Source organism: Vidua macroura, chromosome Z (assembly GCF_024509145.1).
Source record: "Vidua macroura isolate BioBank_ID:100142 chromosome Z, ASM2450914v1, whole genome shotgun sequence".
Lineage (NCBI taxonomy): Eukaryota > Metazoa > Chordata > Aves > Passeriformes > Viduidae > Vidua > Vidua macroura.
Genome location: NC_071611.1, coordinates 47,509,935 through 47,534,744, shown reverse-complemented (window position 1 = coordinate 47,534,744; position 24,810 = coordinate 47,509,935). Strand labels below are relative to the sequence as shown.

The 24,810-nt window shown below is 37.8% G+C and overlaps 1 protein-coding gene across 1 annotated transcript in view; it reads right to left on the bottom strand.

Annotated features, from left to right (window-relative positions):
- The window catches only part of DGKQ (diacylglycerol kinase theta), an 80,410-nt gene that overhangs the window by 28,086 nt on the left and 27,514 nt on the right, over positions 1 to 24,810 (bottom strand). The window contains exons 3-9 of the mRNA XM_054004003.1: positions 20,166 to 20,265; positions 15,477 to 15,562; positions 14,655 to 14,780; positions 13,073 to 13,226; positions 8,459 to 8,527; positions 859 to 959; positions 111 to 334 (exon numbers count right to left, since the gene is read on the bottom strand). Of these exons, the coding sequence (XP_053859978.1) occupies positions 111 to 334; positions 859 to 959; positions 8,459 to 8,527; positions 13,073 to 13,226; positions 14,655 to 14,780; positions 15,477 to 15,562; positions 20,166 to 20,265 (860 nt within the window). The remainder of the gene's footprint in view (positions 1 to 110; positions 335 to 858; positions 960 to 8,458; positions 8,528 to 13,072; positions 13,227 to 14,654; positions 14,781 to 15,476; positions 15,563 to 20,165; positions 20,266 to 24,810) is intronic.

The window sequence follows — 24,810 nt, the reverse complement described above, 5'->3', positions numbered from 1 at the left end:
GCATTCTCTAGAGTTCTGCAGCTTCAATAACTAAAGCAAACAGGTCTAGACCACAGAGGACAAATGTAGCCAAGCAGAATAACCTTGTGATCAGGAAGGAAAATACTCACTTCAGCCAGGCAGGATAAATTCTGATCACTTCTTCATCCTTTGGTTTAGTTCTGATGATCCAAGCTTCGGGGACAGATTCTTGGAACACTGAGCCCAAGTTGCTCTCCTCTGCAGCATCATTCCTATTGATAATATCATCAGAAAGCAGCACCTGCTGTGTAAAGGTCTGAAGCTCATACTCCTGCTGGTCATCATTTATGTAGTACGCCCTCAAAGCAGCCTCCTAGAACACAGCAAGATAAATTAACATTTATTTGAAAAGACACCATTAATACCTATACAGCCATAGACATTATAAACACCTGATTTATGAAATGAACCTTCAATGCACGTTCTAACCTCAGAGCAGTGGATACACAGCAATGGCAAAAAAAAATAAAAAAAGAGTGAAGTTTTGAAAACAAATTTCAGTGAACATGAAAAAAGAAAGCTTGAGAAAAGGAGCTGGTTATCCTGTATTGCGTGTATCAGTAAAATCAAGCTTCAGACTAACACCAGGAAGCAGAATGACTGCTTAACATGTGATACTGTGGTCACCATTATGCTACAGATATGTAAGACACCGTTTCCTCAGATGCTCTAAAATAGGAGTACTATCTGAAGAAGTCAAATTACATTTTTGTATTCTGGCCCATTCACAGATTTTTGTTGTTATTGAGTTACATTTCTAAAATTTAGCTTTTTACTATTGTAATATGAAATTACATTAATTCACACTGTAAAACTGACCCTCACCGGGTATCTTACCACAACTTCTTCATTTTTTGCAATCCTTGGAACTGAAATTAGTCGAAATTGATTGCGTTTCACTGCGTCATTCCCATCAAATATCTTTAGTGTTTGTTTACCTAAATGGAAACAATTGTATTTCATTAACACACACCTTGAATCTGAAAGCTACCTGAATAGGAAGGGTATAATATAACTACTAAAAATCTGCTTTTAACCCACTGAAATGTTTCTTCATGGGAACATTCTTTGTCATAGGACAAGCTTTGAGGCTGAATATTTTAAATTTTGTTTTGTTATTGTTCATTTAAAACAGGGGTACATTCAGAGAGGAAAGAGGGATGAGCAATCACAGTTTTATCCTGGCTTTTGATATAACTGTAACAACCAGACTGTGTATGTTATCGCTTCTTCATCCTCAGCATTCAAGACTGTGTTTATTATTGACAAGTTGAACAAATTGAAGACCAAGACAAAGTGCCACCCCCTTCAGAATAGCTCCCAAAGCACTACCAATTGTTAGAATGTGCTTCCAAAAAAAGTCCTTAAAATAGCTGGTTAAGTGTACTGGCAATGGGAGGAAAACACAGGGACAACAGAAAAACTGGAAGAAAGAAGGGACAGCAAATGAAGACCTTCAGCCTTTTGCTGTGTTTCATTTCACTGAAGCCTTATTAAATCCATGCTCAAACTGTTGAGTGCAGATTGTTGCACAGACATCTGTGAAAGGGTGAAGAGTGAAGGATTTCAGGTTCACCTTTCACAAAGATGGGTTATGACTCAGGTACAGGCTGTTGTATGACAAAGTCTCTATCTTAAGCAACATTTTTAAGAGGAATAGCAAAGCACAACTAAATTCTCATAGAACGGGCAAGTTTTGACAGATTTTAGGAGCAAATTAATATTACCACTGCATTACATGTGTCCTTACTGCCTCTGGAAAGGAAACCAAGTTAATCAATCCAGACCAAAAAGGAGATTTCATTAAGACAGACCTTGTGTCCTCTCCTGATCACGTCTTTAAGAAGACAACTGATGAGCTGCTCAGTTTTGCAGGTTCTTGCAGGTACTCCCCAGAGCTGATGCTTTACAGCATCAGACATAAGTGTTTCTCACTGAAAGAATATGCCCTTTTTATTGCAGCATTGGACTGAACTTTAACAGAAGTCACCCATTGTACAACACAGTGTTACAGTCTGATCTCACAATAAATATGTACACCTGCATTCATCATCAAGTAGTACAATCACCAGAAGCTATAACTTGCAATTCTCAAATGGTAGAAATATTAAATGAAAGCCACATATACCAGCTGTAATGCTCACACAACTGGTTAATCATGCAGCCTGTTAATGCACATTGTAAAGGAGATATGTTACATGCTGGAGCCTACTTCCATGCTTCCCTTACAGCTTGGAAGTACTTCATAGTACAAAATAAAATACAAAGAGCTTTTTGCTCTCAAATAGTATCAGCTTTTAGATTCAATGAAGCACACTAGCAAATTGCCATTTACCATAGAAGGATTAAAAAGGAGAACTGGAACTGGAGGAAGAAAACCACCAAACCACCTCTAATTGATGACTGATAAAAAGCAAGCAAGAATCCAGGCAGAAATGTGCATCACTGGGTATCTCAGTGCTGTAGGGGCATATTATGAGGAAAGACTGCAGTGTATAACTACTTAGCAAGGACACTTCAATGCTAGCTTTCTTGAACCACCTGAAACTAATCCATCTATTTCTCCTTCAGTGTATGTTCGCCAACTTCAATCAAAAGCAGACACCACAGAACTAAAGGAATATCTAAAGGATTGACTAAAGGATTATCACTTATGTGTGAAAGCAGTCTTTTAAAAATGAGATTCTAACCCTGGAAGAAAAATCATGATACCTTAATTCTCATTATCTTTATTTCTCCTTATTCTGAAATGTGATAGCTATGCTTGGACTTCTTTTCAGTGTAGACTTGCCCACTTCTTAAGAATATTTCTTCATTATCAATTTCACTGGTAATGGTACAATGTGTGTGCAAGGATGTTCTCATTACATAACATGAAGATGTATTGCACAGCAAAGCAGCCCCCAGTACAGCCTCCTATTGTACTGTAAAGTCATTCTAGTCTCTCCTGGGACAAAATGGGCTACGTTGACTGGTCTAGTGGCAGGTGTCCTTACCCATGCCAGGGTGGTTGGGGCTAGATGATCTTTGAGGTCCCTTCTAATTCAAACCATTCTATGATTGTATTATGATATTCAAAATCTTACTGAACATGACAACTGCTCTGAGTGACCTTGCTTGAGCAGGAGGCTGTCTTAGATAACCTCCACACTGCCTCCAACCTCAGCCATGCTATGACTCTTTGGAGGGAAGCAGATCATGTATAAAGAAAAACAGATAGAATAAATAATATCACAGAATTATAAAATAGTTTGGGTTGTAAGTGGCCTTCAAGGATCATGGAGTACAAGAATCCTGACAGAGATATCTTTCACTAGATCAGGTTGCTCAGAGCCACACCCAACCTGGTATGATCATTGACTTTTCAATTCTTTTTGTTGATATGAAAAGTAGTATCGCCGTGGATTTTCAGTACTCCAGTTATCATAGTGGTTGTATCTGTTGTCAATTTCTTTTCAGTCACAGCATAAGGAAGATACAAATATCATCAGCTGTTACTTGTGAAGTACCCTTGAAACTCACCAACCATTGCATTGAGGCTATAGAACATATCAGAAAGTGACCTACTCCTTTAAATTCTGATGGATCTATGCCAGAATGAGTGGAATTCTTTCAGACACAGAGTTCTGTCAGTGATCTCCATGGTAACTACGGCATAGACAAATGTTAACCAAAAGACACTGTGTTCTGGGTGACCTTCTTTAGAGCTAAAATAACTTGAGAAAACAAGTGAACAGCGGTTTCTGACAGCACAGCTGATGTTCTGAGTATGAACTTTTATAGCACTATCAAAATCTCTGCTGCTTTCTCTAGCAATCCAGAAAGTAGACAACCATCTGAGAATAAAAACATTCATCCAAGTTCTAGTACTTGTTTTCATTTGCTGTGCCGTGGTAGTCTGCTCTTATGAGATACTAGTTGGTCTAAGAGAATCCCTAGCAATTGTAACTGGAGAATATTTTATGAGCTCTCCATGTCTTAAGAACAGTCAAAGAACAGTTGGATCGACTCTCAAAATAAACTAGTTTACAAGAACAAGTTTAGATCTACAGACCAGCTGTAATGTCCTAAGCTTAAGCATATTTCTTACATAAATAAACATAATGCTGCTAATCTGGTATCCATCACAAAAAACCTCCTCAACTTTATCAGTGAAAAATCACATTTTATTTTGTCACTGTCCTCCTCACAGGGGACACTTTTACTGCAACCCAGCAAAAAATGGCTTGCTTGCACAAGAGCTTCTGGAAGCATGTTAACAGAAGAAAAAACAGCTACATACTGCAATAAGTCATCCAGAAATACATTTCTCCACTGAGTCAAGAGCACATCCAACACATATAAGTTAAGGTATGTCTTATGCCAGTCTGATTTGTCTAACTATCCTTGGCAAGAAGCTCAACTATAACCACTTCTGAAATTAGGTAAAGCTCTTCCTTCCACCTATTCCAATTTTTAAATATTAGAAAATGATCCAGTTACAGAAGTGAAGTCTACATACCCCTATTTACTGTATATATATATATATACACAACCAACCCCTTGCTAATATGAAACGGATGCACTTATCAAATTGTGGTATTTAAAGGAGTTACTGCCTGTTTTGTAATACTGGCACCTCACTGCTAAATGTCTTTTATCTTTTCCTGTTGGATCAGAGTACACAGTATCAGGACTTTCTCCTGGAAAACACATTATTTTTTTTCTTACCATGGGATACTGAGCTGAAAATAATCTGTTATTCATGCTTACCCTTTCAAAAGGGAAAGTAATACAAAAGGTTAACTCCAGCCATAATTTACCAAAGCGTGGAATTTGATTTCAGAAGCTAAGATATCAAGTTTTCCTCGGAAAAGGATAAAACAGTATTGGGTAAGTCCAAAGTTCATGTTCCCTTTGACTTCCAAATCCCCACAGAGAGGACAAGGTTTTCTGAAAAGACTTACATGTGGCTTGTGACTGAGACAGGAAAATGAGGTCCTGAATAATTTTGTCTTAAGAAAGCTAAGGGCCTTTACTGAGTGTATTTGTGAAAATTACTCTTAAAAGACTAAATTCTAGAAACACAGCTTACCAAGAACCATTCTTCCTGAAACATCTTGTGTTATTTACATGCTTTATGCTCTCCTTCTCTACTGCTACTTCATATTACAACAGTGGGGACTATCAAATTCTGATTTATTTCAGTATTAGGATTCACAACCTACACAATGGCATTTATGTATGTAAGAATGATGTATTTTTTCTTTTACTGCCCTTGAAGAGGGCCTTTCAGAATCCCAGATTCCTTTCTCCCACCCTTCCTTCCCTTCATTTTCTTTCCTTCCTTCTTTTCTTCTTTCTTTCTTTCCCTAGCTCTTTCTCTTCCAAGAGAGCCATTTGGAGGTGTATGCCTTCTCTGAATTTGATTTCTTGAGCAGCTGAAACTCCCCTAGTTTCAACACGATTTTTGAAGTACAAATCTGTGTTAACACCTGTCCATCCATTCTGGTAGCCACCGCTTAACCCTTCTTCTCTTTGTTTTTAGAGTCTTTCCAACCACCTGCTGAGGAACATGTGACATATTTAGTTACTGTAAGCAGTTATAGAAGAACGCAATGGCCTTTTTATGAAAGCTTAAAGTTTTCTTAAGTATCTTTAGAGGAAAAATCCCTCCTTGTATGCTGTCCTTGCTTCTTCTGGAAAGCAGTTTGTTCCTGCTTGCAGAATTACAGTGGAGGTCTCCTCTGCACTGTCAGCTGGTTTGGGACAAGACATAAGCAAACTCTAAGCCAACGACTTGGGTCTATCTAATACAAAACCATTTCATCTCTTACTCAGCGGATGAACAGCAACCTAAGCAAGGCAAAACAGAGGCTGTGGAACGACATGCTGTGAAACATCTGTTTGCTGACAGCACTGCAGCTCCCATTTCTCTGGTAGACAGATTCCTCTAATACCTCCTCCAGAATGGGTTTTCATTGATGGCTGAATTTTGTCCCACAGAAGATGGACATATCCTGAATCAGACAGTTCACTTGTAGCCAGTGAATGCTGAGAAACTCCCACAGGGCAGAGAGAGTCCTTTGCCAAACCCACTTGTATGTCTGTTAAATCAACTCAGAAATGGTGTGGCTGTTTTTATGTTAATTTTATGCTTTTGGTTTCAGTATCTTGGTAGGCTAAATATAGTGGTTGATTTAACACATTTAAGCTACCAATATTAAGACTTAGATCTTCTAACTTTACATTTCCTTCAACAAGCCCATTATAATAGCAAAGTAACAAAAATGAATGTAAACTACTAATTCAAATCTTCTTCCAATACTAAACTACAAGTTTTGGTGTCCTTTTCTATTGGCTTCTCTCCTGCAGAAAAAGTGTGTCTTTCCCTATTAATATTATTCAATCTGTTCTGACTTGTTTTCATTCTTTTTAGAGAGACGTACCCCTGAAACATAGAGCGCTGGAATTAAGAAAAGCTAAATATTCTGGAATGTAATTGAGTTCAGACACTCTTGAGGGAAAGCATGGTAACATCCCAAAAAACACGGCAGATGTACTGAGTCAACACACAGAAACAGTGAGCAGCTCCTTCTTGACCCATGTTATACAAATGGTGTTATCCCGAGACACGTGAAAGTGGTACAACCCCCTACAAGTGTGCCATTGTCATATTAAATTCAGCCCCTTATGACTCCCCACACACAGAGAGGCACAACAAAACAGCTGGCAGGTGAACCCTAATAACTTTACCAGGTACGTTATCAGAGAAGCCATGTCCTGAGCTGACCCGAGGTTATCAATCCCATCATCTGGAGGGGGCACACACCAGAGGAGTCAACAGGGGAAGTTCTGTAGGACACCTCATTGACCAAGGAGCTCGCTCAGCTTGCAGGGGTATATGAGATACATGTGAAAAGCATTCTGGGATGGTACAAGGGTTGTTGGGGGAACTTCAGGAGAGGAATCAAAGCAAGAGATCAAAATCATTTGGGGAAAAAGTAGTATGGGAAAATAGAAGGATAAGGAGACAAGGAAGCTGGTCACATTTAAAGAAGCTGCTGGTTGGTACTGCATGGCCGTGCCCTGGACTGCATCACCACACTCTGTCCTGTTTTACCAGTAAATGCTATTTCTGACTCTTTTTTGAGTGTTGTTTTAGCTGAGCTTTCTAAATCACAGCAAAGTTACAGACTCTACGCTCCAAAGTTTTGTGAAAATGCATTACGAGAAAGCAATTTTTTATGCCACTGCTCTTTTTAAAACACAACTAAATGATACTGCTGCTTTCTCCAGTCCAGAGATGACCTGAACGAATGACATATTAAAGTTTGTATCCTGCCTGAATTTTCATATCTTTTTTCTTCTTTTGGGAAGGCTAAACTAAAGTTGAACTGATGTCTACAAATGCTTCCAATGAATCCAGCTGAAATATCAGGATACATAATTTGCTCTTTTTGACACTCATAAGGGAAATAGGTTTAATTGTTGAAATGTAGTAGTCCTCACACTCAACCATTTAAGCCACTTAAAAATCTGGAAAAAGTCAAAGTTTTTTAGACAAACTGCAATTAGAGTGTTTTCCCATAATTAGGAAGTATGGCTGTGGATCATAACTTAAAATCACTCAGGAACTAAGAAAGTGAAACAAGAGGATCCTTGAGATCTCTTCTATAACTGATTTAACTACTTATTGAGCTCATTTTTTAAAAATTCCAAATAGCAGTTGCACAATTAGCCTCTTAATTTTGCAAGAACTTCAGGATTAAAAAAAAAATAGTATTTATTGATTTGAAATGTCCTTTTTTTACATGCAGCTCCATTAGGTAGCATGTACCATGTTGTTCTACTTACTAATATGGATATAGGAGTGGGAAGCTCTTAAATTGCAGTTTTACCTCATCTTCTAAAAAGCAAGAATTTGGTTGTTACCAACCCCAGAAAACTCCACATGCTTAAAAATTTAACTGCATATAAAGCAGTCAGTCCAGCTCAGTCCTGTTTACCGCAACATGCCCAAGCAAAAAAAAAAAAAAAAAAAAAAAATTCACCTGATGTCCTCAGCAACATTTGGATCCAGCAAACTTAAAACTAAAAGGCTCTGAAAAGACATTGCTGTCTGCCCTTTAAATCTGTAGCTCATCTATGAATTATTAGCACCATGTTTTCTTTCTTCAATTACCAAGTTGAGAGAAATTACCTATTTGTCAAGATAATGAACAGATTGCCACTTATGTCAACCCACCAATGAAAAATACCAAGGAGATATTTGTAAGGCCCTGGATAAATATGTCAGACCAAAACCTTGGACCTGAAATTAAAACCTAACATTAGAAAAATAACCATTTAATATAATTTCATCATAAGGCAATACAAGTTAAGATTATATGAATGAAGTTTATTATATGAATAAAGAAATTAGTGACTATTCATCCCTTACTAAAATTTTGCTTACTTGAGTCAGTTGAAATTTGGATATCTTTTGTTGATCCTTGTGTTAACCCATCAACATCATCATCTTCATCTGTAAAAGAGAGAGATTTTTAAGAAAGGTTTTTTGTTAATTTGAATGGAAGGAAGAAGGTGTTTGTCATTTAAGAACAGTTTCCATCAAACAAGCTAACACAAAAGGAACTAGTCAGAAAAGCACACTTTCTTTTTCTACCTATTTTATGATAATAATTCATAGCATTAAAACAGCATTACAAGAACAAATCTGCATTGTCATGTAGCTACAGTGAAGGCATACATGAGATCCTTGTACTATTGGCTTTAATATTTTAACTACTGCATTTCATTCTTTTCTGGAGTCATGATGTTTGACTGTCACTGAAGTTTGGATGTTTCCATTAAGTTTTAAATTACCAAATCAATCCAGCCTTCCAATCAGAAATAATGGTGTTACAGAAGTGATTTCCACAACTGAAAAACAAAGTTACTGACACCCAAAGAGAAAGAAATTGCTGCTCTCCAGAAGAGGACTTTGACAGTAAGCTCATCACTCTCACTAAAGCTAGGAGCTAACATGTCAGAAAATAATGCACCCCTGTAAAACCATACATAAAATATTAAAAAAAGATTGAAATAAATGCTGTGAACATTTGCATTTACTTTTGTGCAGAACATCTTCACTGCGTTCTTACTCCTGACACTCAGGGCCATACAAGACCACTGCAAATCCAAATATGATCAATATTCCTTCTCTGAGGGTAGCAATAGAGTGCAATGCAAGTACTCATCAAATAACGATATTCACACTCACACGCACTGAAAATCCCAGTCAGTCCTGACTGGGATGCAGGCAAAGCTCCCAAAAGATAGAAGCCAGACAACACCTTTGTAAAACTATGCCTTGCAGCTGAGGGAGAAAGCAGGAAAACAAACCACAAAACAAGAAAGAAAGTATAAAATAAAACAAGTGAAGGCAGATCTTCAGAGCAAAAGAGGTACAGGGGAAGTCAAAATCTTAAAGCAGGAGAACCTTCCAAGACGCAGAATCATAGCATGTCAAGAAGGGTACTGGGCAATAGTCCTAAACTTGACACCAGGTAACTCACTGAATATTTGGGTAATGCTTCAAGTGTCTACAAGAAAGACCAACAATAATGCTTTTAAGATGTGGCTTTTAAAATATAAAATGAGTGTTGAGATATTTTCGCTGTTATAGCTGACAGAAACAGATCAAGTTTCAAGCTGGAGAGAAATTTAGACAATATGGTCTTGAAACAACCCAGAATAAGAGAAAGCTGAATGCCTTTTTGAATTTCACTCCACACAAGTAAGTTAAAAAAAAAAAAAAAAGAAAAAGAAAAAAAAAAAAGAAAAAAAAAAAAAAAAAAAAAAAAAAGTAAATATAACAATAGGAAATGACTGCTCCTGATTGCTCCCAACCCCTTTCTTTCTCAGTGTAGGTGAGAAGAAGCTGACTTCTTTTATTACATTTTCTCCTTCAGTCTGAATAGTAGGGAAATCTACACCAACAGCATCCTGAAACTATTCCAGTGAAGTTCAATGACTTCTTTGAAATTTGTTATGATAGGAATCATTTGGAGGAACTACCATTGCATCTCCTGGTAGCACAAGAGTTTAAAAGAAGCCTTTTCCAGCACAGAGATGTTTGCTGAATGTTGGTGATGAAGCTTAGCATTTACACCGTGGCAAAAGCTACTTCAGACAAATAGTCCCCAGCAGGTCAGCGATGATGGCTGTGCTCATTCACTGTATGGGACAAGTCATCTGGCACTTCCCAACTACCAGCTTGGGAAGAGCTATGCCTGCAGCAGGCAACTCATCCAGGCAACTGCCAACACTTTGTAACCTCAGACTGGTCTTTTCACAATCTTCTGAGTGATGTCTTTTGTCAGCTGTGGCAACAGAGGAGCATTCTCTGTGCATGCCATGTCAGGAGAACTTCTTAATGAACCTGCCATCACAGAGAAATGCTAATTATCCTTCAACAAAGGAGTTCCTTGCTCCTATGAAACACCCCTAACATGCACATAATCTTTAGCAAGATCTGCCACTCAGAGTCTATGCTTTTCTCCTGGAAAAGCAGCAGAAACTCCTGGGGCAGCCGTCCTTAGCTGCTTCATTGTCAGAGGAGCATTGAACACATCCTAAGAGTATCAGGGAGCTGCTGGATTCATGACATATCTTGGTAACTTTCAGCACATACCAGAAGCTAGTGGGGTTTTGTAAGAAAATGAAGGTCTGTTCTGTGAACATAGGTAACAAGAAGGACTAAAAGGCTAGAGCACTGAGCTTCCTCGACACAGGATGATGTGGGATTTAGTTCAAGACAATTCTTGGCTCTGCCTTTGAGGAAGAATTTGGGCAAAGAAAAAGAGCATATAGCAATGGTATCCAGTGCTTTTGGCAGTCACCTGCAGACACCTGATCTTCAGCAGATGACTGAGAATGGCAAACATCCAGCAACAGGTCTCGAAGTAAGGCTCAATAAGATGTGGATGGTGTAAAAGGAGTCACGTGGAGACACCAGACTAGTATCTGAACATTCCGCACATAGGTGCTAAACAAAGATGCAAAAAAGCACTGTCAACTACGGAAACACAGACCAAAACACTTTATGCACAGCAGAGTGCAAGGAAGGTGCTGCACCACAAATATTACTCACCATGCCTTGTGCCATGGTCAGTGGCTCACTGACCATTAAAAAAAAGAAAGATGTAAACTGCTGAGGCAGCTGTCAAGGTCATAGGTATGCAACAGATCTGCAGCAGGAGGAAAGGGGAACATCCCCATGGCTCCGGCACTGCTCCCCTGGGTATCAGCAGCCCCTCCATCCTGGGAGGCTGCTGCCCATTGGATGATGGGGAGCTAAGCCCAAGAGGCAGAAATTCTCATAGGCAACAGGAAAGAGAACTTGTGTTAGAAATTGATTTTACAGAAATTCATTTTTGCTATACTATACCTATACCCATGCAGGCTAAGGACTATAAAAATGCATTCTGGCTTTCCAAACAAGGTGAGTTTTAATCAATTTTATATTTCCCCCCTTCATATCACAATAAAGCACTGGAAATGGTCCAAATTAAATTAGTGAATATTTCTCCATCCCTATGTATCTGCTTCTGACCACAAGCTGGATTCTCTCAATTCAAAGGCTCAGACAAACTTTTCCATTAAAGCAATACAAAAAAGCCATTCTTACTTTAAAAAACTTTGACTATGCATAACATGAAATAACACACATAGCATGTAGCATAAGTGTTGAAAGAGAAAACCTTTTCTTCCATCTCTTAAAATATTGAAGGAAGAGACTAGAAGGTGTAGCTAAAATTGTGTAGCTTGGATTCTTTAATTTAAGGCGTTCCATGTTCCATTTTATTAAGAGGTGATTTAAAAATAAAAAAAAGTGGAAGTTAAGTCTGACATATTAGAAGAACACACCACTGTTGAAAAGAGAAACTTGTTAACATCAGAAACGTCAAACCGAAGACTCTATTTTAAAGGTTTGTGATTAACTTATCTTAGTTATAATAATCAACTTTATCTTCACTTAAACCTTTGGGACACTTGTGAAATACCTAACAATAGAACTGAATCAAAGTTCACAGTGAATCCTGCAGCAAAATGAAGCTCATCCAAACTCTGTGTTTTGGTTACTTCTTATGTCGGAAGCATTAGGAACTCCAGGATTTTCAAGTGGGTGCTATACTACATCTTTTACCACTAGCAAGCAAATTCATTAAAAAGAAAAAACACTCACTGAAAAAAATCCAGTCCACAAAAGCAATCTAAACGCCTCCTCTCTGCATTTGACAGGTCACTGGACTGTGTCTGGGTTGTGTAGACCTTGGGTCATGCTGTTCACACAGTAGCAGGACTTCTGCTACAGCTTCTGCACACAGAACACAGGGGTCTTGCTCATGATCAGCTCTCCTCACTAAAACCAAACCTGAGTTCAGAGCAGAAAGTTCAAGAGCAATCTGCCAGGTTGAGAAAAGAGCAGAGCAGTTGCAAGTATTTAACTTTCATGAGCTGTATTTTGCCTACCTTTTATTTCCTTTCCTATTCCATTCAAGCACCAAAAGAAAGGTTTTACAGGTGCATAATAATCAAAATACAAATTAAAAAAATACTTCCATGTACCTCAGGCTTAAAAAAAAAATCTTGTTCCTGAAGAGCTGTTAAACAAACATTCACTCTAGATGGCAGCAGAACATTATCCTGCCTAGACATATGGTATTGTTTCAGCACAGAAACCTTAAAAAGGACAGATGCCTAATCCAAGAGACAAAAGTATCTGTACACATGATATAAGAAGTGTTTCCAGCAATGATAACACTAATACCACAGATTTTATGATTTTATGTTTTCACTTTCTTTGTTTCAAGGATAGTGCACAAATTGCCCTGCACCAGTAAACAGAAGTTTCTGCACTCTGTATAGCATCCATTAAAAAAACTCCAACCTCTCCCAGAAATAGCAAGAAGTTACAGTATTGCCACAAAAGCCAATAAAAATTAGCAATAATATACTCAACTGAATGATGACTCTAGGTTAAATACACTCATCAATTAGTTGCATTCAACTTTGAAATTTTTACCTGATTCTGTTTGCAAATTTTCCGATATCCGAAAACAATGCAATTTGCTGAAGTTGCGAGAAAACAATTGCACACAGCTTGGAGGAAGAATCATATTCCTTAATCTTCCAAAGGTACATTCTGGTGGGACAATTACACAGCAAGCAGCATGAGCCTATAAACAACAGCATCCATTAAGAACTTGTGATACTCATTGAAAGTAAATTTATTCATAACAAGCTATGACTGAAATTGTATCATTCAGGTTTGGAATTATATAGACCTTTTGTAAATCACATTCATTAAATGAATGGCCCATCTGCCACTCTAGATTTTTATTTGTTTAATTCAGGTTTTGTGTTACCAATAATGGGGAGTCTTAATATGTCAAGAAACCTTCAATGATCATGAATCTGTTCTATTAAAAATGAAATGTTTTTATACAGCTACATGGAGAATTTTAAAGTTTTGTTCTCAAACTCTGATATTTCACTCTATTTGGGGAAATATATTTACTGGGGGAAATAGAAAAGGTGCACAGGTTATACTGAATGGCTTGAAAAGAGCTGTATCCTCTTATGTAGCTGTACCCACTTGCAGATTCAGAGGTAAGACTGTTTTCAGTTTTATTCCAAAAGGTGATTGGATAGTTTCTGCCTTTATACTGTTGTAAATCTTCTGCCTTTATTGAATGCACATACCTTTGTATGTATGGCCACACAGCATGTTACATTTCTTAGACTGTTCTCAAATACAGTCCTTCCCACCTCAGAAATTATGTCGCAGATTAAAATACAAACCCCACAATATAAAAAAAAAAATCATTGAAATCATACCTGAAATACTGAATAACCTCTAGAGTTTTATTTTAAATCATTACTACATGGAGTACCTCATCTAGCCTTAAGTAGCAAATTAATTATTTTTTACATATACTTTCAGTTTCCACCTCATCTGCTGCTACTTTCACTTCCATCATTTTAATGTGAGGTGGCATTAAGTGAATAGACTAATTGTTATCTGCACCACACACAGTTTATCAGTGTGTGAAAAGCTGTGGTTTCCAGAATTATAATTGAAGGGTACCATCAGCTTGCAGGGGAAATAAATATGTGTCATTGAATGGAAAAACACAGAAACTGATATTAACAGCTTAAAAAAAACCCAACCACACAGGTTAAGACCTATTCTATACGGAAATAACAGTAAACATATTAGAATGCTAAGTCTTTAACCTTGCAGAATTCATGATTTGAAAGAAATTCTGATTTAACACAGAAAGTGCCTGCAGGCTTCTAACCACAGATCTATAATGATTAGGTCCTGTTAAATTCCAATGGATTTACACAAGGCTTCACTGTCACTTTGAGAGCTGTTCATTAAAATTACTATGAGGAGGATTTTAAAAAATCAGATTTCCCATCTAACATATAAAATATATATATATTCAAATAAGTAACTGTATAGATTAAGTGTATTTACAAAGTGTATACAAAACATATTTATACAGTGTGCAAATAAATTATGTTTATATCAAGTGTCCAAATAAGCACGTGCCCATATATATGTGGTTCCCACAAATACATGCAGCAGCACAACATACCAGGATGCCACACCATTCACATCTCATGCCAGAGAGCACCTCAGAAGACCCACAGGTTTTTTTGCAAAATTCACAACGAGCACTTGAAGAAAGGTTTCCCTCCCTCCAGTGGTGGTGGTAAGTATCCTGAGGGAACACATCACAACTTGGCATTACATGAATCAGATACACATGAATTTTCAATACAACTTTAAAATCAGCAATTCAAATAGCTCTGAGGAAATAGCAACAGATACCAGGGCATTAAGTTTTTCTCAAGATAAATATGTATCTTTAACAATCTAACATTTCACTAAAAAAAGAAGTTTTATCAAACTATAAAAAAAATTATCACCATGTTTTTCCTTCACAGTCCACTAAAAAAAATTATTTAAAAAAAACATCCTACAATGTCAGTATTCTGTATCTACTGTGCTGTGAGAAGATAAGAAAACAGGCAGTTTTGCCTCAGTCAGACTGCAGGAAGCATGAGGATAAGAGAACATTTGCCAGGGATGCAATGCAGCCAATAGCTCAACATACAGAAAAGTTTCTTTTGCAAAGAAACTTTTATATAAGATACTTGATTTTTTTTTTAATTTGGAGATTATACACATTCCATAGATCTTTCAGCAAGAGTTCAAAAGCATCATGAATATATCAACATTTAAGTTTATCTCACTCTTTGTAGTATATTCTGAAGTCACATATGTCCTTTGCCTGCCAATAAGCAACTAAAATGCTTTGATAACTGGCAGCATGTGAAACTAAAGACCAAGACTGCTCCTTCTCTAGTCCACAAAATGCACGACCACCTTCCCCTGCAGAGGCATCTGCACTTACATGGTCCAGGTGTCCATCTTGGTGACATTGCCGGCAGTCACTGCAAGCAAACAGGATACAGTCTGTGTGCACATGTAGCTCACAAACTAAAAGCACAAAAACAAGAAAGCTTCTTTAGGCGGGAAACCCCAAGGTTTTTCTGCATCTCCTTCTGACTTCCCTTCAGTACTCTTCCACTACCCTTTTCACACCATACTTTCTCTCTTTACATTCAGCAAAAGTAGACAATAAAGAAGTTTACCAGCATTGTTCTGTGTGTTCCTCCACTTCCTCTGTGTTAAAAAGATGCAGCAAATATAAAGGAAAGGCTGAGCTAATTTTGCTCATAAGCAGCACTTGTCATATTTCCTCAAATTACAGCAAGTTAAAGAGTGTACAACTGCTTGGCTTTGTCTCGTAGTTTCACAGGAACTGCTTGCCTACTCCAACATACCTGTGCCTGAAGGCTATTTTGATTCAATCACCATATATAAGGTAAATCACTATTTCATTGTCAAAGAAAAGGAAATAATTTTTTCAGAGCACTCTCCTAAGTAAGGTTAACATTGCCTTCCAAAAGATTGTAGGTACTGTAGGTGGAAGAAGTTTGAGTGTAAACTGTAAATGTTTAGGCAAGTTTTGGTTTTAAAATACCTTCATTATTTAAAAGCTGACTTGAAATACCAGATGTGAAGGAAAATAATCTGCAGTTATGCTACAAAGGATGAGTTACAAAAAAAAACCCCACAAAACAAAAACTAATAGATCTCAATATCTAGCTTCATCATTTCAAGAGTTAGGAGGGTTCTCTGTGGGCCTCAGAGACAGCGAAGGATAGAAAAGATCCTTCTGTAGCTGCTTTGTAAACATTTGTATTGCTCTGGGAAGGCTTCTGACTTTTCATCAAGTAAATGAAAGTAAGAGACAAGCATCAAATTTTTCAAATACTTTTTTCTGTTCCAGTCAAACAAGTTATTTCTCCAAGCATATCACAAAAATATGAGAACTGTAACCTGAAGATTGTAAGGTAGCAACTGCACACGTTACCACATTATCTGAAAGTATCTTGAAAACAACTTATTAATTTACATAGAGAATAATACCCAATTTGAAATCTCTTTGGACTCTTCCAGAGCAGAATTAACATTGTGTTATTCTAACCCCAGAGAAGACAATCTCCCATCACACCAAAGCCAAGACTCGTGACTAAGTCAACCACAAACACACAGAGCTCCCCATGCTCCATGTCTTCACTGTACTCAAGAACTTCTCTCTGAGCTGTGGCACAGTCCCTCCTCCACTCACATTTCTCCCTGTTCATAGATGTAACAGGAATATTTTCCATTTTGTCAGTTCAACTAACCAGGCAAACTAGATGCTTGCAGTCATACTCTTGCCAATATGCAAAGTGTCCAGTATTGCAACTTCAAGGAATTTACAGAAGCATTGGGGGTTTTATTGTTAATTCTGCCAATACAGACATGCTCAGCCCTTTGCTATATTTTGTAAGAACACAGAGGGGCTTTTACCCTTGGTTTAATTCACATCTGCTGCTTCTAGCACCAGCCCTTGCCCAGAATTGGTAAGAAAGATGTTTACATAAATGGCGGGAGTGTCCTAGGGGATTAACTCCCTTAGGAGATTAAACTGACTATCCTGGTGTAGGAAAGAGGATGGTTTTGAATGTAAAGATCAAATTAGAGGTCCTACAAAAAGAAATTTCATCTTTATCAGCTATTCTATAATTTGCATAATTCTTTAATTCATAACAGAATGACAATCTTCTGTTTAAACTAGTTATGAAAGTTCTTTATGATTGCCAAAAAACACAACCTGATTAATTTCAGATACATAAACTTGAGAGAAGAGCCTTTAAAATGTTAACTGCCTCCTTCTCCAGTAAATCTGCTGCTCCTGCTCAGTGCTTATTAAGGAACTTTTGTAAAAAATTCAGCACCAAAAAAGTGTTTGGATTACTCAGATTTCTATTTTTTACTTTCCATCCCTTCTTCCTGGAAATAAAAGGAAGAGCAACTCTCACCATCCTGAGTCCGGGTTCAACTGACACCAGTGAAATCTGGTAGCAAAAATAGCTGTCCAAAGCAATCAGTAACTTTCAGCAGAATTTGGAGTCAATCTAATTGTCATTTTTACCAATGACTTGTATGTATTTATTTCACCATGGATTAATACACATGCATGCTCATTTCTGAGAACAGGTCCCCTACTGTGCATCCACAAGATTTACGTGAGTAAAACCTCTTATTTCCTTTCAAGAAAGTTTATTCTATTTTAATATATAAACAGTGCAAATCAAGTGATTAAAATTATTTTACAAGTACATTTAATGATGTCGACAATTTGTTTAGAAAAGATAACTCCATCTTAACCCTTGTTTTTATCTTTTAATTTACTTAATTTTAGTATCAGACATGAACATCATAAACAAGACTAAATTTGCAGTATTAAGCTAAATCATTAGACATAAACAAAAAAAAGGAAGAAAGTTCCTTTCTTCCTGGAAAGAACATGAAAAGAATATCTCCATCTGAATTTAAAAGTTTTATAGCTTAAAATACTAGACTTCTAAAATAAATTCCACAAGCATTTTTGAAGAATAAAGGAAGAATCTCGTGCATTTTATGAACTTTAGCTGCACTTTTTAAGATATGTTTTAACAAATTAGCAGAGAAACAAATTGTAGATTTACTGGTATTCAGAAAATGGGCACAGAACAAGTCACACCACACAAAATAGTAAAACTGTAAAATCAGTGTGAGGAAAACAATTCAGAACCTTCAATGAACCATAAAAAAAATTCTGTGCATCTGTAATACCTAACTACAACATGTAATTTCATGTGTTTCATGTTTACAGACACTTAAATAGAAACATCTGGAAAAAATATTCCTTTGCACTTGTGTGCTGGATTTGGCTGGGGTAGAGTTAATTTTTTTCACGGTGGCTACAATGGGGCTGTGTTTTGGGTTTGTGCTGCACACAGGGTTGATAACATAAAGATGTTTTAATTATTCTTGAGCAGGGCTTACACAGAGCCACGGCCTTTTCTGCTTTCTGTACTGCCACACTGGGGAGGAAGTTGGGGGAAGTTGAGAGGAGACACAGCCAGGACAGGTGACCCAAACTGGCCAAAGGGGTATTTCAGATCATCTGACATCCTGCTCATTATTTAAAGCTGGGCACACGAAGGAGGAATGGGGAACATTTGGAGTGATGGCATTTGTCTTCCCAAGTCACCATGAGGTGTGAGGGGCCCTGCTGTCCTGGAGATGCAAAACACCTGCCCGCTCGTTGGGAGCTGGGAATGACTTCTTCATTTTCCTCTGCTTGTGTGTGTGTGGGTTTTGCTTTCCATATTACACTGTCTTCCAATTCTCTCCCTGATCCCAGTGGTGGGGCAGGTAGCAAGTGGCTGTGTGTGGTGCTTGGCAGCTGGCTGGGGTTAAACCACAACAAATGGATACAATGCAAATGCAGTAGAATAGAGTAAGAATATGAAAGCAAAATTTAGAAAGCTTTAACTAAATTGGATCACTAAACTAAAGCTATTTGCAATAGTTAAGAGGGTATAACTAGTGACAACTATTTTCTTTTCATATTTCTATGTTTATCTAATGGCACACAGGTTCCGAGTCTTACTAAGACAGATCACTAGAAAATTCTCTGTGCTATCTGTAGCTCACAGAACATCCTACCAAACCGTCCCAGCCACACACTAGTTATACTAAGTGACATATTCCCACTAGTCAGAAGAACAGTTTGGCTCCATTATGCAACTCAACAGACAAAAGCAGAAACAGAAACATTGCGCCATTCTACGTCTAAATGCCGTGATCAAAGAGGATTGCTTCCCCTACACATAAACATAGAAAAGCCATATTTAATAAGACATTAGCAAAACAGTGATTTTGGAAGCAACTCAATTCCCTGAAGAATTGATTCTTCATTCATTAGACTTTTTTTAAAAACAGTTCAGAGGTACTATTCCTCTATAAAACAGTTAATTCTATTTAACCTCACAACTCAACTGAACAACTAATAGACATTTAAGACAAGGGAGAGTTGAAGAGCTCACCTACATCAAAATCAGTCATGTACTCATGCCAACATGTATTTCAAATAAAAAAATCTGCTATTTAGGTGATTAATTACTGTTTTTCAGAGAATCCATGTCAGAGCACTCAGAGCAGTACTATTCTGAAAAATAATATTTTCAAATATTTTTCCATTGAAGGTATCTCATCCTCATTACAAGTAACAGATATCTGAGACTAGTAACACAGGAAATTCTACATTCTTTTCTAGAAATACAAATACCTGATGATGCTCTGTACCAAAAGTTTCCACTGGAAACAGAAATAAATTACTGCAACAGGACAAGTCTTTCTTTTCCCATAATAGCTCCCCATTCTTTGCCCATCTCAGGCAGGGGTTCATTGCACACCACCACAGACTTGCTCAAAGTAAATTGGAGGAAAGGTGAAAAGAGCATACAGGTTTGACAAAATTTGCAGTTTATGGAAGGTGGTTGATTTATTATTCCTTAGTTTGAAGTATGCCTTCCCACAACCAATGAATGGATAATAAACAAACCAAAAATTTCTCAAGCACTCGAGGTATGCAGTGTAAGGAAACTGTAGGTTACTGGGTGGCGCACAGATGGCTGTATACAAGTATGGTTTAAGTTACCTTCACATCGAAAGGCAGGTGACTCTAGGGACTTCCTGCACACAGCACAAAACTTTCTTTTGTAATGTCCTGGAGGCCCAAAACAGTGTGCAACTGGAACCTGCCAGCAAAGAATGCATAAGACATCATCAATTTCAACTTCCAAAGTGTCAGTTAAAATTCATAGAAGCTGCTTTATCTTGAAGCAATAGGGCAGTATATACAATGTAAACTTAACTAAGCACAAGAATAAATAGACAGATGAAACATCCTTTAAAAATAATCATACTTAGAAATATATGATAAATACTTAAATGTAACTTTTTAAAATTCTTGGGAATTAATATGTATTGTTTATATTTTTAAGCTGATTAGGTTCTTGATGATTCACAACAACATGAATCCAAAGGCTTCCTTTGGGACATACCTGTAGTCGCAGCTATTCTTCTGAGCATTCTTAATTGAATCAAGGACAATTAAAGAGTAATTACTGCACAGGTGAACAAAATACCCTAAAGACATGCACAAGACAACTTTTAACATCTCAGTGCTGCCACCGTTCAGTGCTCTCCACATGCCTTTCAGTTCCTCTCCTAATACAGCCCGGCCACTGGCTGACCAAAGGGTTGGTCTCCCCCTGTCTTATCTGAAGCTTCAAAGCCTGAATGGTATCCATCTCCTGAAGTACAGTCAGATTGAGGTTCCTCTTGACTGTAGGTTGATAATGATAGACTATGATTTTCTCTTGCAAGAGCTGTCTGTACCAACCGTTTTGGCAATGTGTTTCTTATCATTAACTTACCTTAAATGGTTTTTTTCTTGCTTAATTGATTTTATTAATTATTAATTCATGATTAATAATGAAGATGGGAAGTAATAGTACCAAAGGAACAACAGGTGAAGCAAAGAAAAGAAGAAGAAACATACTTAAGCTTCATACCTGTTCTAGAAACTACTCTTCCTACAAGATGCACAGCTCTGCTGAAGTGACGTTCACATTAGAAGGAAAGAACGTAACTGCATATTTAAAGTCCTGGAATCCAAATGAGTTCCACAAAAGTTTGCCGTGATTTAGGTATTTAGTATTATGCATTTTGCATGCCCTTCTTGCTACAGTGAAGTTTTACACATCAAGTTTATCTTGTGGTTGTATTTCTGGTAAATACAACTTTCTGACAAAGCATTATTTAGGTTTCAAAAGAAATTAATCATTCCCAGTAAAACTTTGGAAATAATGACTTCAGATACATGTAGTCACAGATAGCAGCTTTTCCTCTCAGATATACTGGTAAAAAATTCTTCAAGGTTGTTCATCAGGATTTGAATTTTTCTCCTTGTATATTGAGATTTTCCTGAGAACTATTAGCAGCAAATCTGTCACGTACTGAGAACACAGAATTTGATGACCCAAGGAGTTGCTTCCAGTTATAAAAATCCAATTCCCACAAGAATTTTCTGTCTCAGAAAGTATGGGGACAGTTACATCAAACAATCCTGTAATTCAAGTATGAACAGTGAAAGAAGTGAGATAAAATTTTGCCAGATGCAACATAAGGAGAAAAGAACAATGCTGTAAGTTTAGTCAAGAAAGACCAGTAACCCCCAAACTACAAAGCATGTGGTTCCTCCAGTGCTCCTCATAATTAAGCTTTGGGAGAAAAAAGAGGACAAAGAGAGGAATGAAATATGCTTGCGTTACCAAACTACAAAGCATGTGGTTCCTCCAGTGCTCCTCATAATTAAGCTTTGGGAGAAAAAAGAGGACAAAGAGAGGAATGAAATATGCTTGCGTTACCAAACATGAACAGGACAGTGCACAGTAGCTGACCACTGAAACAGTCACCAGCTCACTTCCCCAGCAGACCATGAGGAATCCTTGGTCTCTGACTGACCAGGAAACTGCCCATTCAGGTCCCATGCTCCCCACCAATCAGGGCTGAGAGCCAGTCCACAAAAAAGACTCCATATCAGTATCGCACATACGATACATAACAGCATTGCCTCCAAAAGCTTCAAGTTTTAACTTGATGTACAAGTTGGGGATTTAAAAATACAGCCAAAGCATTCTTTTTGGGTCCATGGCCTACTCCCACCAGCCCAAATCGAAATTTCATTCTCTGAAGCCCTCCATCTCTGACATAAAGTTCATAGCTGGCTTACATTTTTTTTTTTTAATCAGAATACTCAAGTCATATAATGTATACTTACAAAAAGAACATATATCCTTGGGGGGGTAAATTATCCTGGAAAGCCTAAGAAGCTTTAATTAAACTGTCCCAGATTAAGTTTAAGGCTCATCATCCCTGCCCACCCTGCTACTTCTTCAAGAAAAGGAAGAAACAAACCTCTCTTGTACAGTCAGATGCAAGTTACTTGGGCTCAGTTATTGTGGAAGTAAAGTGCCAGAGCTGCAGCTCACTCTAGCTGCTCCAAAAAAAAAAGTTTGCTAGGAGAAGACCACTTGCACAAAATTCATCCTGCATAATGAATTCATATGCAGAAAATTGGTAAAAAATGACTATGTGAACGCAACCCAACCCAGACACTGCAACTGCGAGGAGTACTGAAAAGCCCTGGTGGGATTTCTTCAGGCAGGCTTTTCTGCACATCCCAACCTGTCTTCAGGTTTCAAGTGTCATCTTTAAGTGCCCTACCCCTGCCACAGTCTCAAGCACCATACAGCCACTCAAGGCAGAAGAATTCCCCCTGAAATCAAACACAGGGAGACTTCCCTTAGCTCTGAGGTGTGAACAAATTGCTCTGGACACCCAGCATGAGCATCCAACCCCCTCAACAACCCAGGTTTGAAACACAGGGGACTCTTCTTCTGGCCATGAGTCTGGCTATTTCATCTTAAGCCTAGCTTAGATATGCCGGCAAATCATTATCATCACAGAGTGGTTATGCTGAAAAAAAGAACATGTGAAAAACAGTGTTTATTTTGGGAAAAATTGTGAGAAAGGATTTTGACAGAAGGCAAACTTATTCAGAGTCTGACTATACTTATCTAGAACACTCAAGAGAAGGAGACCAAGTCTAAATTCTTCAGCTGTTCAGACCATGGTGACAATTGTCTGAAGTCTCAAGTCACTGTCAAATGGAAGGGAACAACTTGCTGACTGAAATGTTAAGGGGGGGTGGAGAAGGGGAAAAAAAGGGGGAAAAAGTTTCTTTAATTTACTTCTTACAAATCAAGCCAAAGAAACTTTGTTTATCGTGAGTGGTCTTTCTAACATGCTTTGGAAGATGACATGTATAAAAGCAATGCAGAGCCTGATGGAAAATGGGATGGGAGTACGATGGAAACAAAGAAAAGGTAAAAGAGCAAGTACAATATAACAAATGCATCAATTACATGTTTCTCCCAACACATTTTGGTTGCTGAACAAGTTCTAAGCACCTAATATATACATACATTGAAAAAATATTTGAAACTCAGGCTAGAAAAGCCAGTGAGACACCATGAAAGATTAGAGAACATTAAATGTTATTGCCTAGTTTATATCCACCTCCATAAGTACAGCGAAGTACAGAAGCATAAGGTGGCCTACAGAGAAAATGTTAATAATTTATGAGAGTTTAAAACTGCTTTTCCAATCCATCTACTTAAATTACCTTATGAAGACCATGAAAATCGATTTCCACAGAAAAATACAGAAAATTTCTTCTAGTAATACCATTAAAGGACATCTAATTGCCCTTACAATATTGATCAGAAGCATATCAACAGAAAGTATAATGGTAACACACCAGTATGATCTCCAGAATGACTCTGCACTCAGGGGCAAGATACTCCTAGTTCCTGTTCTATTTCCTGCCATCTGTTAAGGAATGCAAGGCATTAGACAATGTAATACATAACTGTAAATGCTCCTATCAGCCTGTAATAAAATTTGATCCTATCTAAGATAGATCTATCTACCTAAGATTCTAATTCCTTAAGTGCAATCTGTGCAAGTGCACAGCAGTTCTGCATCAACCAGAAAGAACAGCAACAAACTGCTTTTAAAATCCAGATTGGAAGAAAAACAAAGACTAGAATTGCTTTCTTTTGATAGTATCTTTTAAAAATGTACCTCATCCTGAAATATCACAGGATATCAAGCATGTGACCAACAGGATGTCATTAATTCAAGTACTCTTCCACTAAGGTGGAGTCACTTTATACAGAGTGGCCCAGCTACCTTCCAGACCCTCTGATTTGTGCAGAGAGTCAGGCCAGACTGTCTTGCTGGTCTGCAGCCTTCAGGATGCCTCAGCAGCAGGGGAGAAAATCAGCTTGTTTTCTACCAGCTCAAGCAGAGGAAAGCTTCATCTTGAATCATGAGGCAAAGACTTCCAGGTGCAAAGGGCAATGAGAGAAATACAGATATACCAAATGCCAGTGTGGTAGCTGCTGTCTTGGGCAGTTTTAAAAAGGAACTGCCTACTAAAAACTTTTCCTAGGCCTATGCCTAGATATTATTTTGCCCATGCATCTCCTTCTTCATCACACCAGGGTGACTTGCACTTGGCATGACTTTTTAAAAAACACCGGAGAGATTAAGAAACCGGGGTGGCAGGACCTAAGGTATTGTGGGGTTGAACAGCTTCCAAGAAGGAGAGGGTAGACAGAACGAAGGATTCTAAAACTGTCAACAACAGCCTCCAAGGGTTGAGTAAAAGG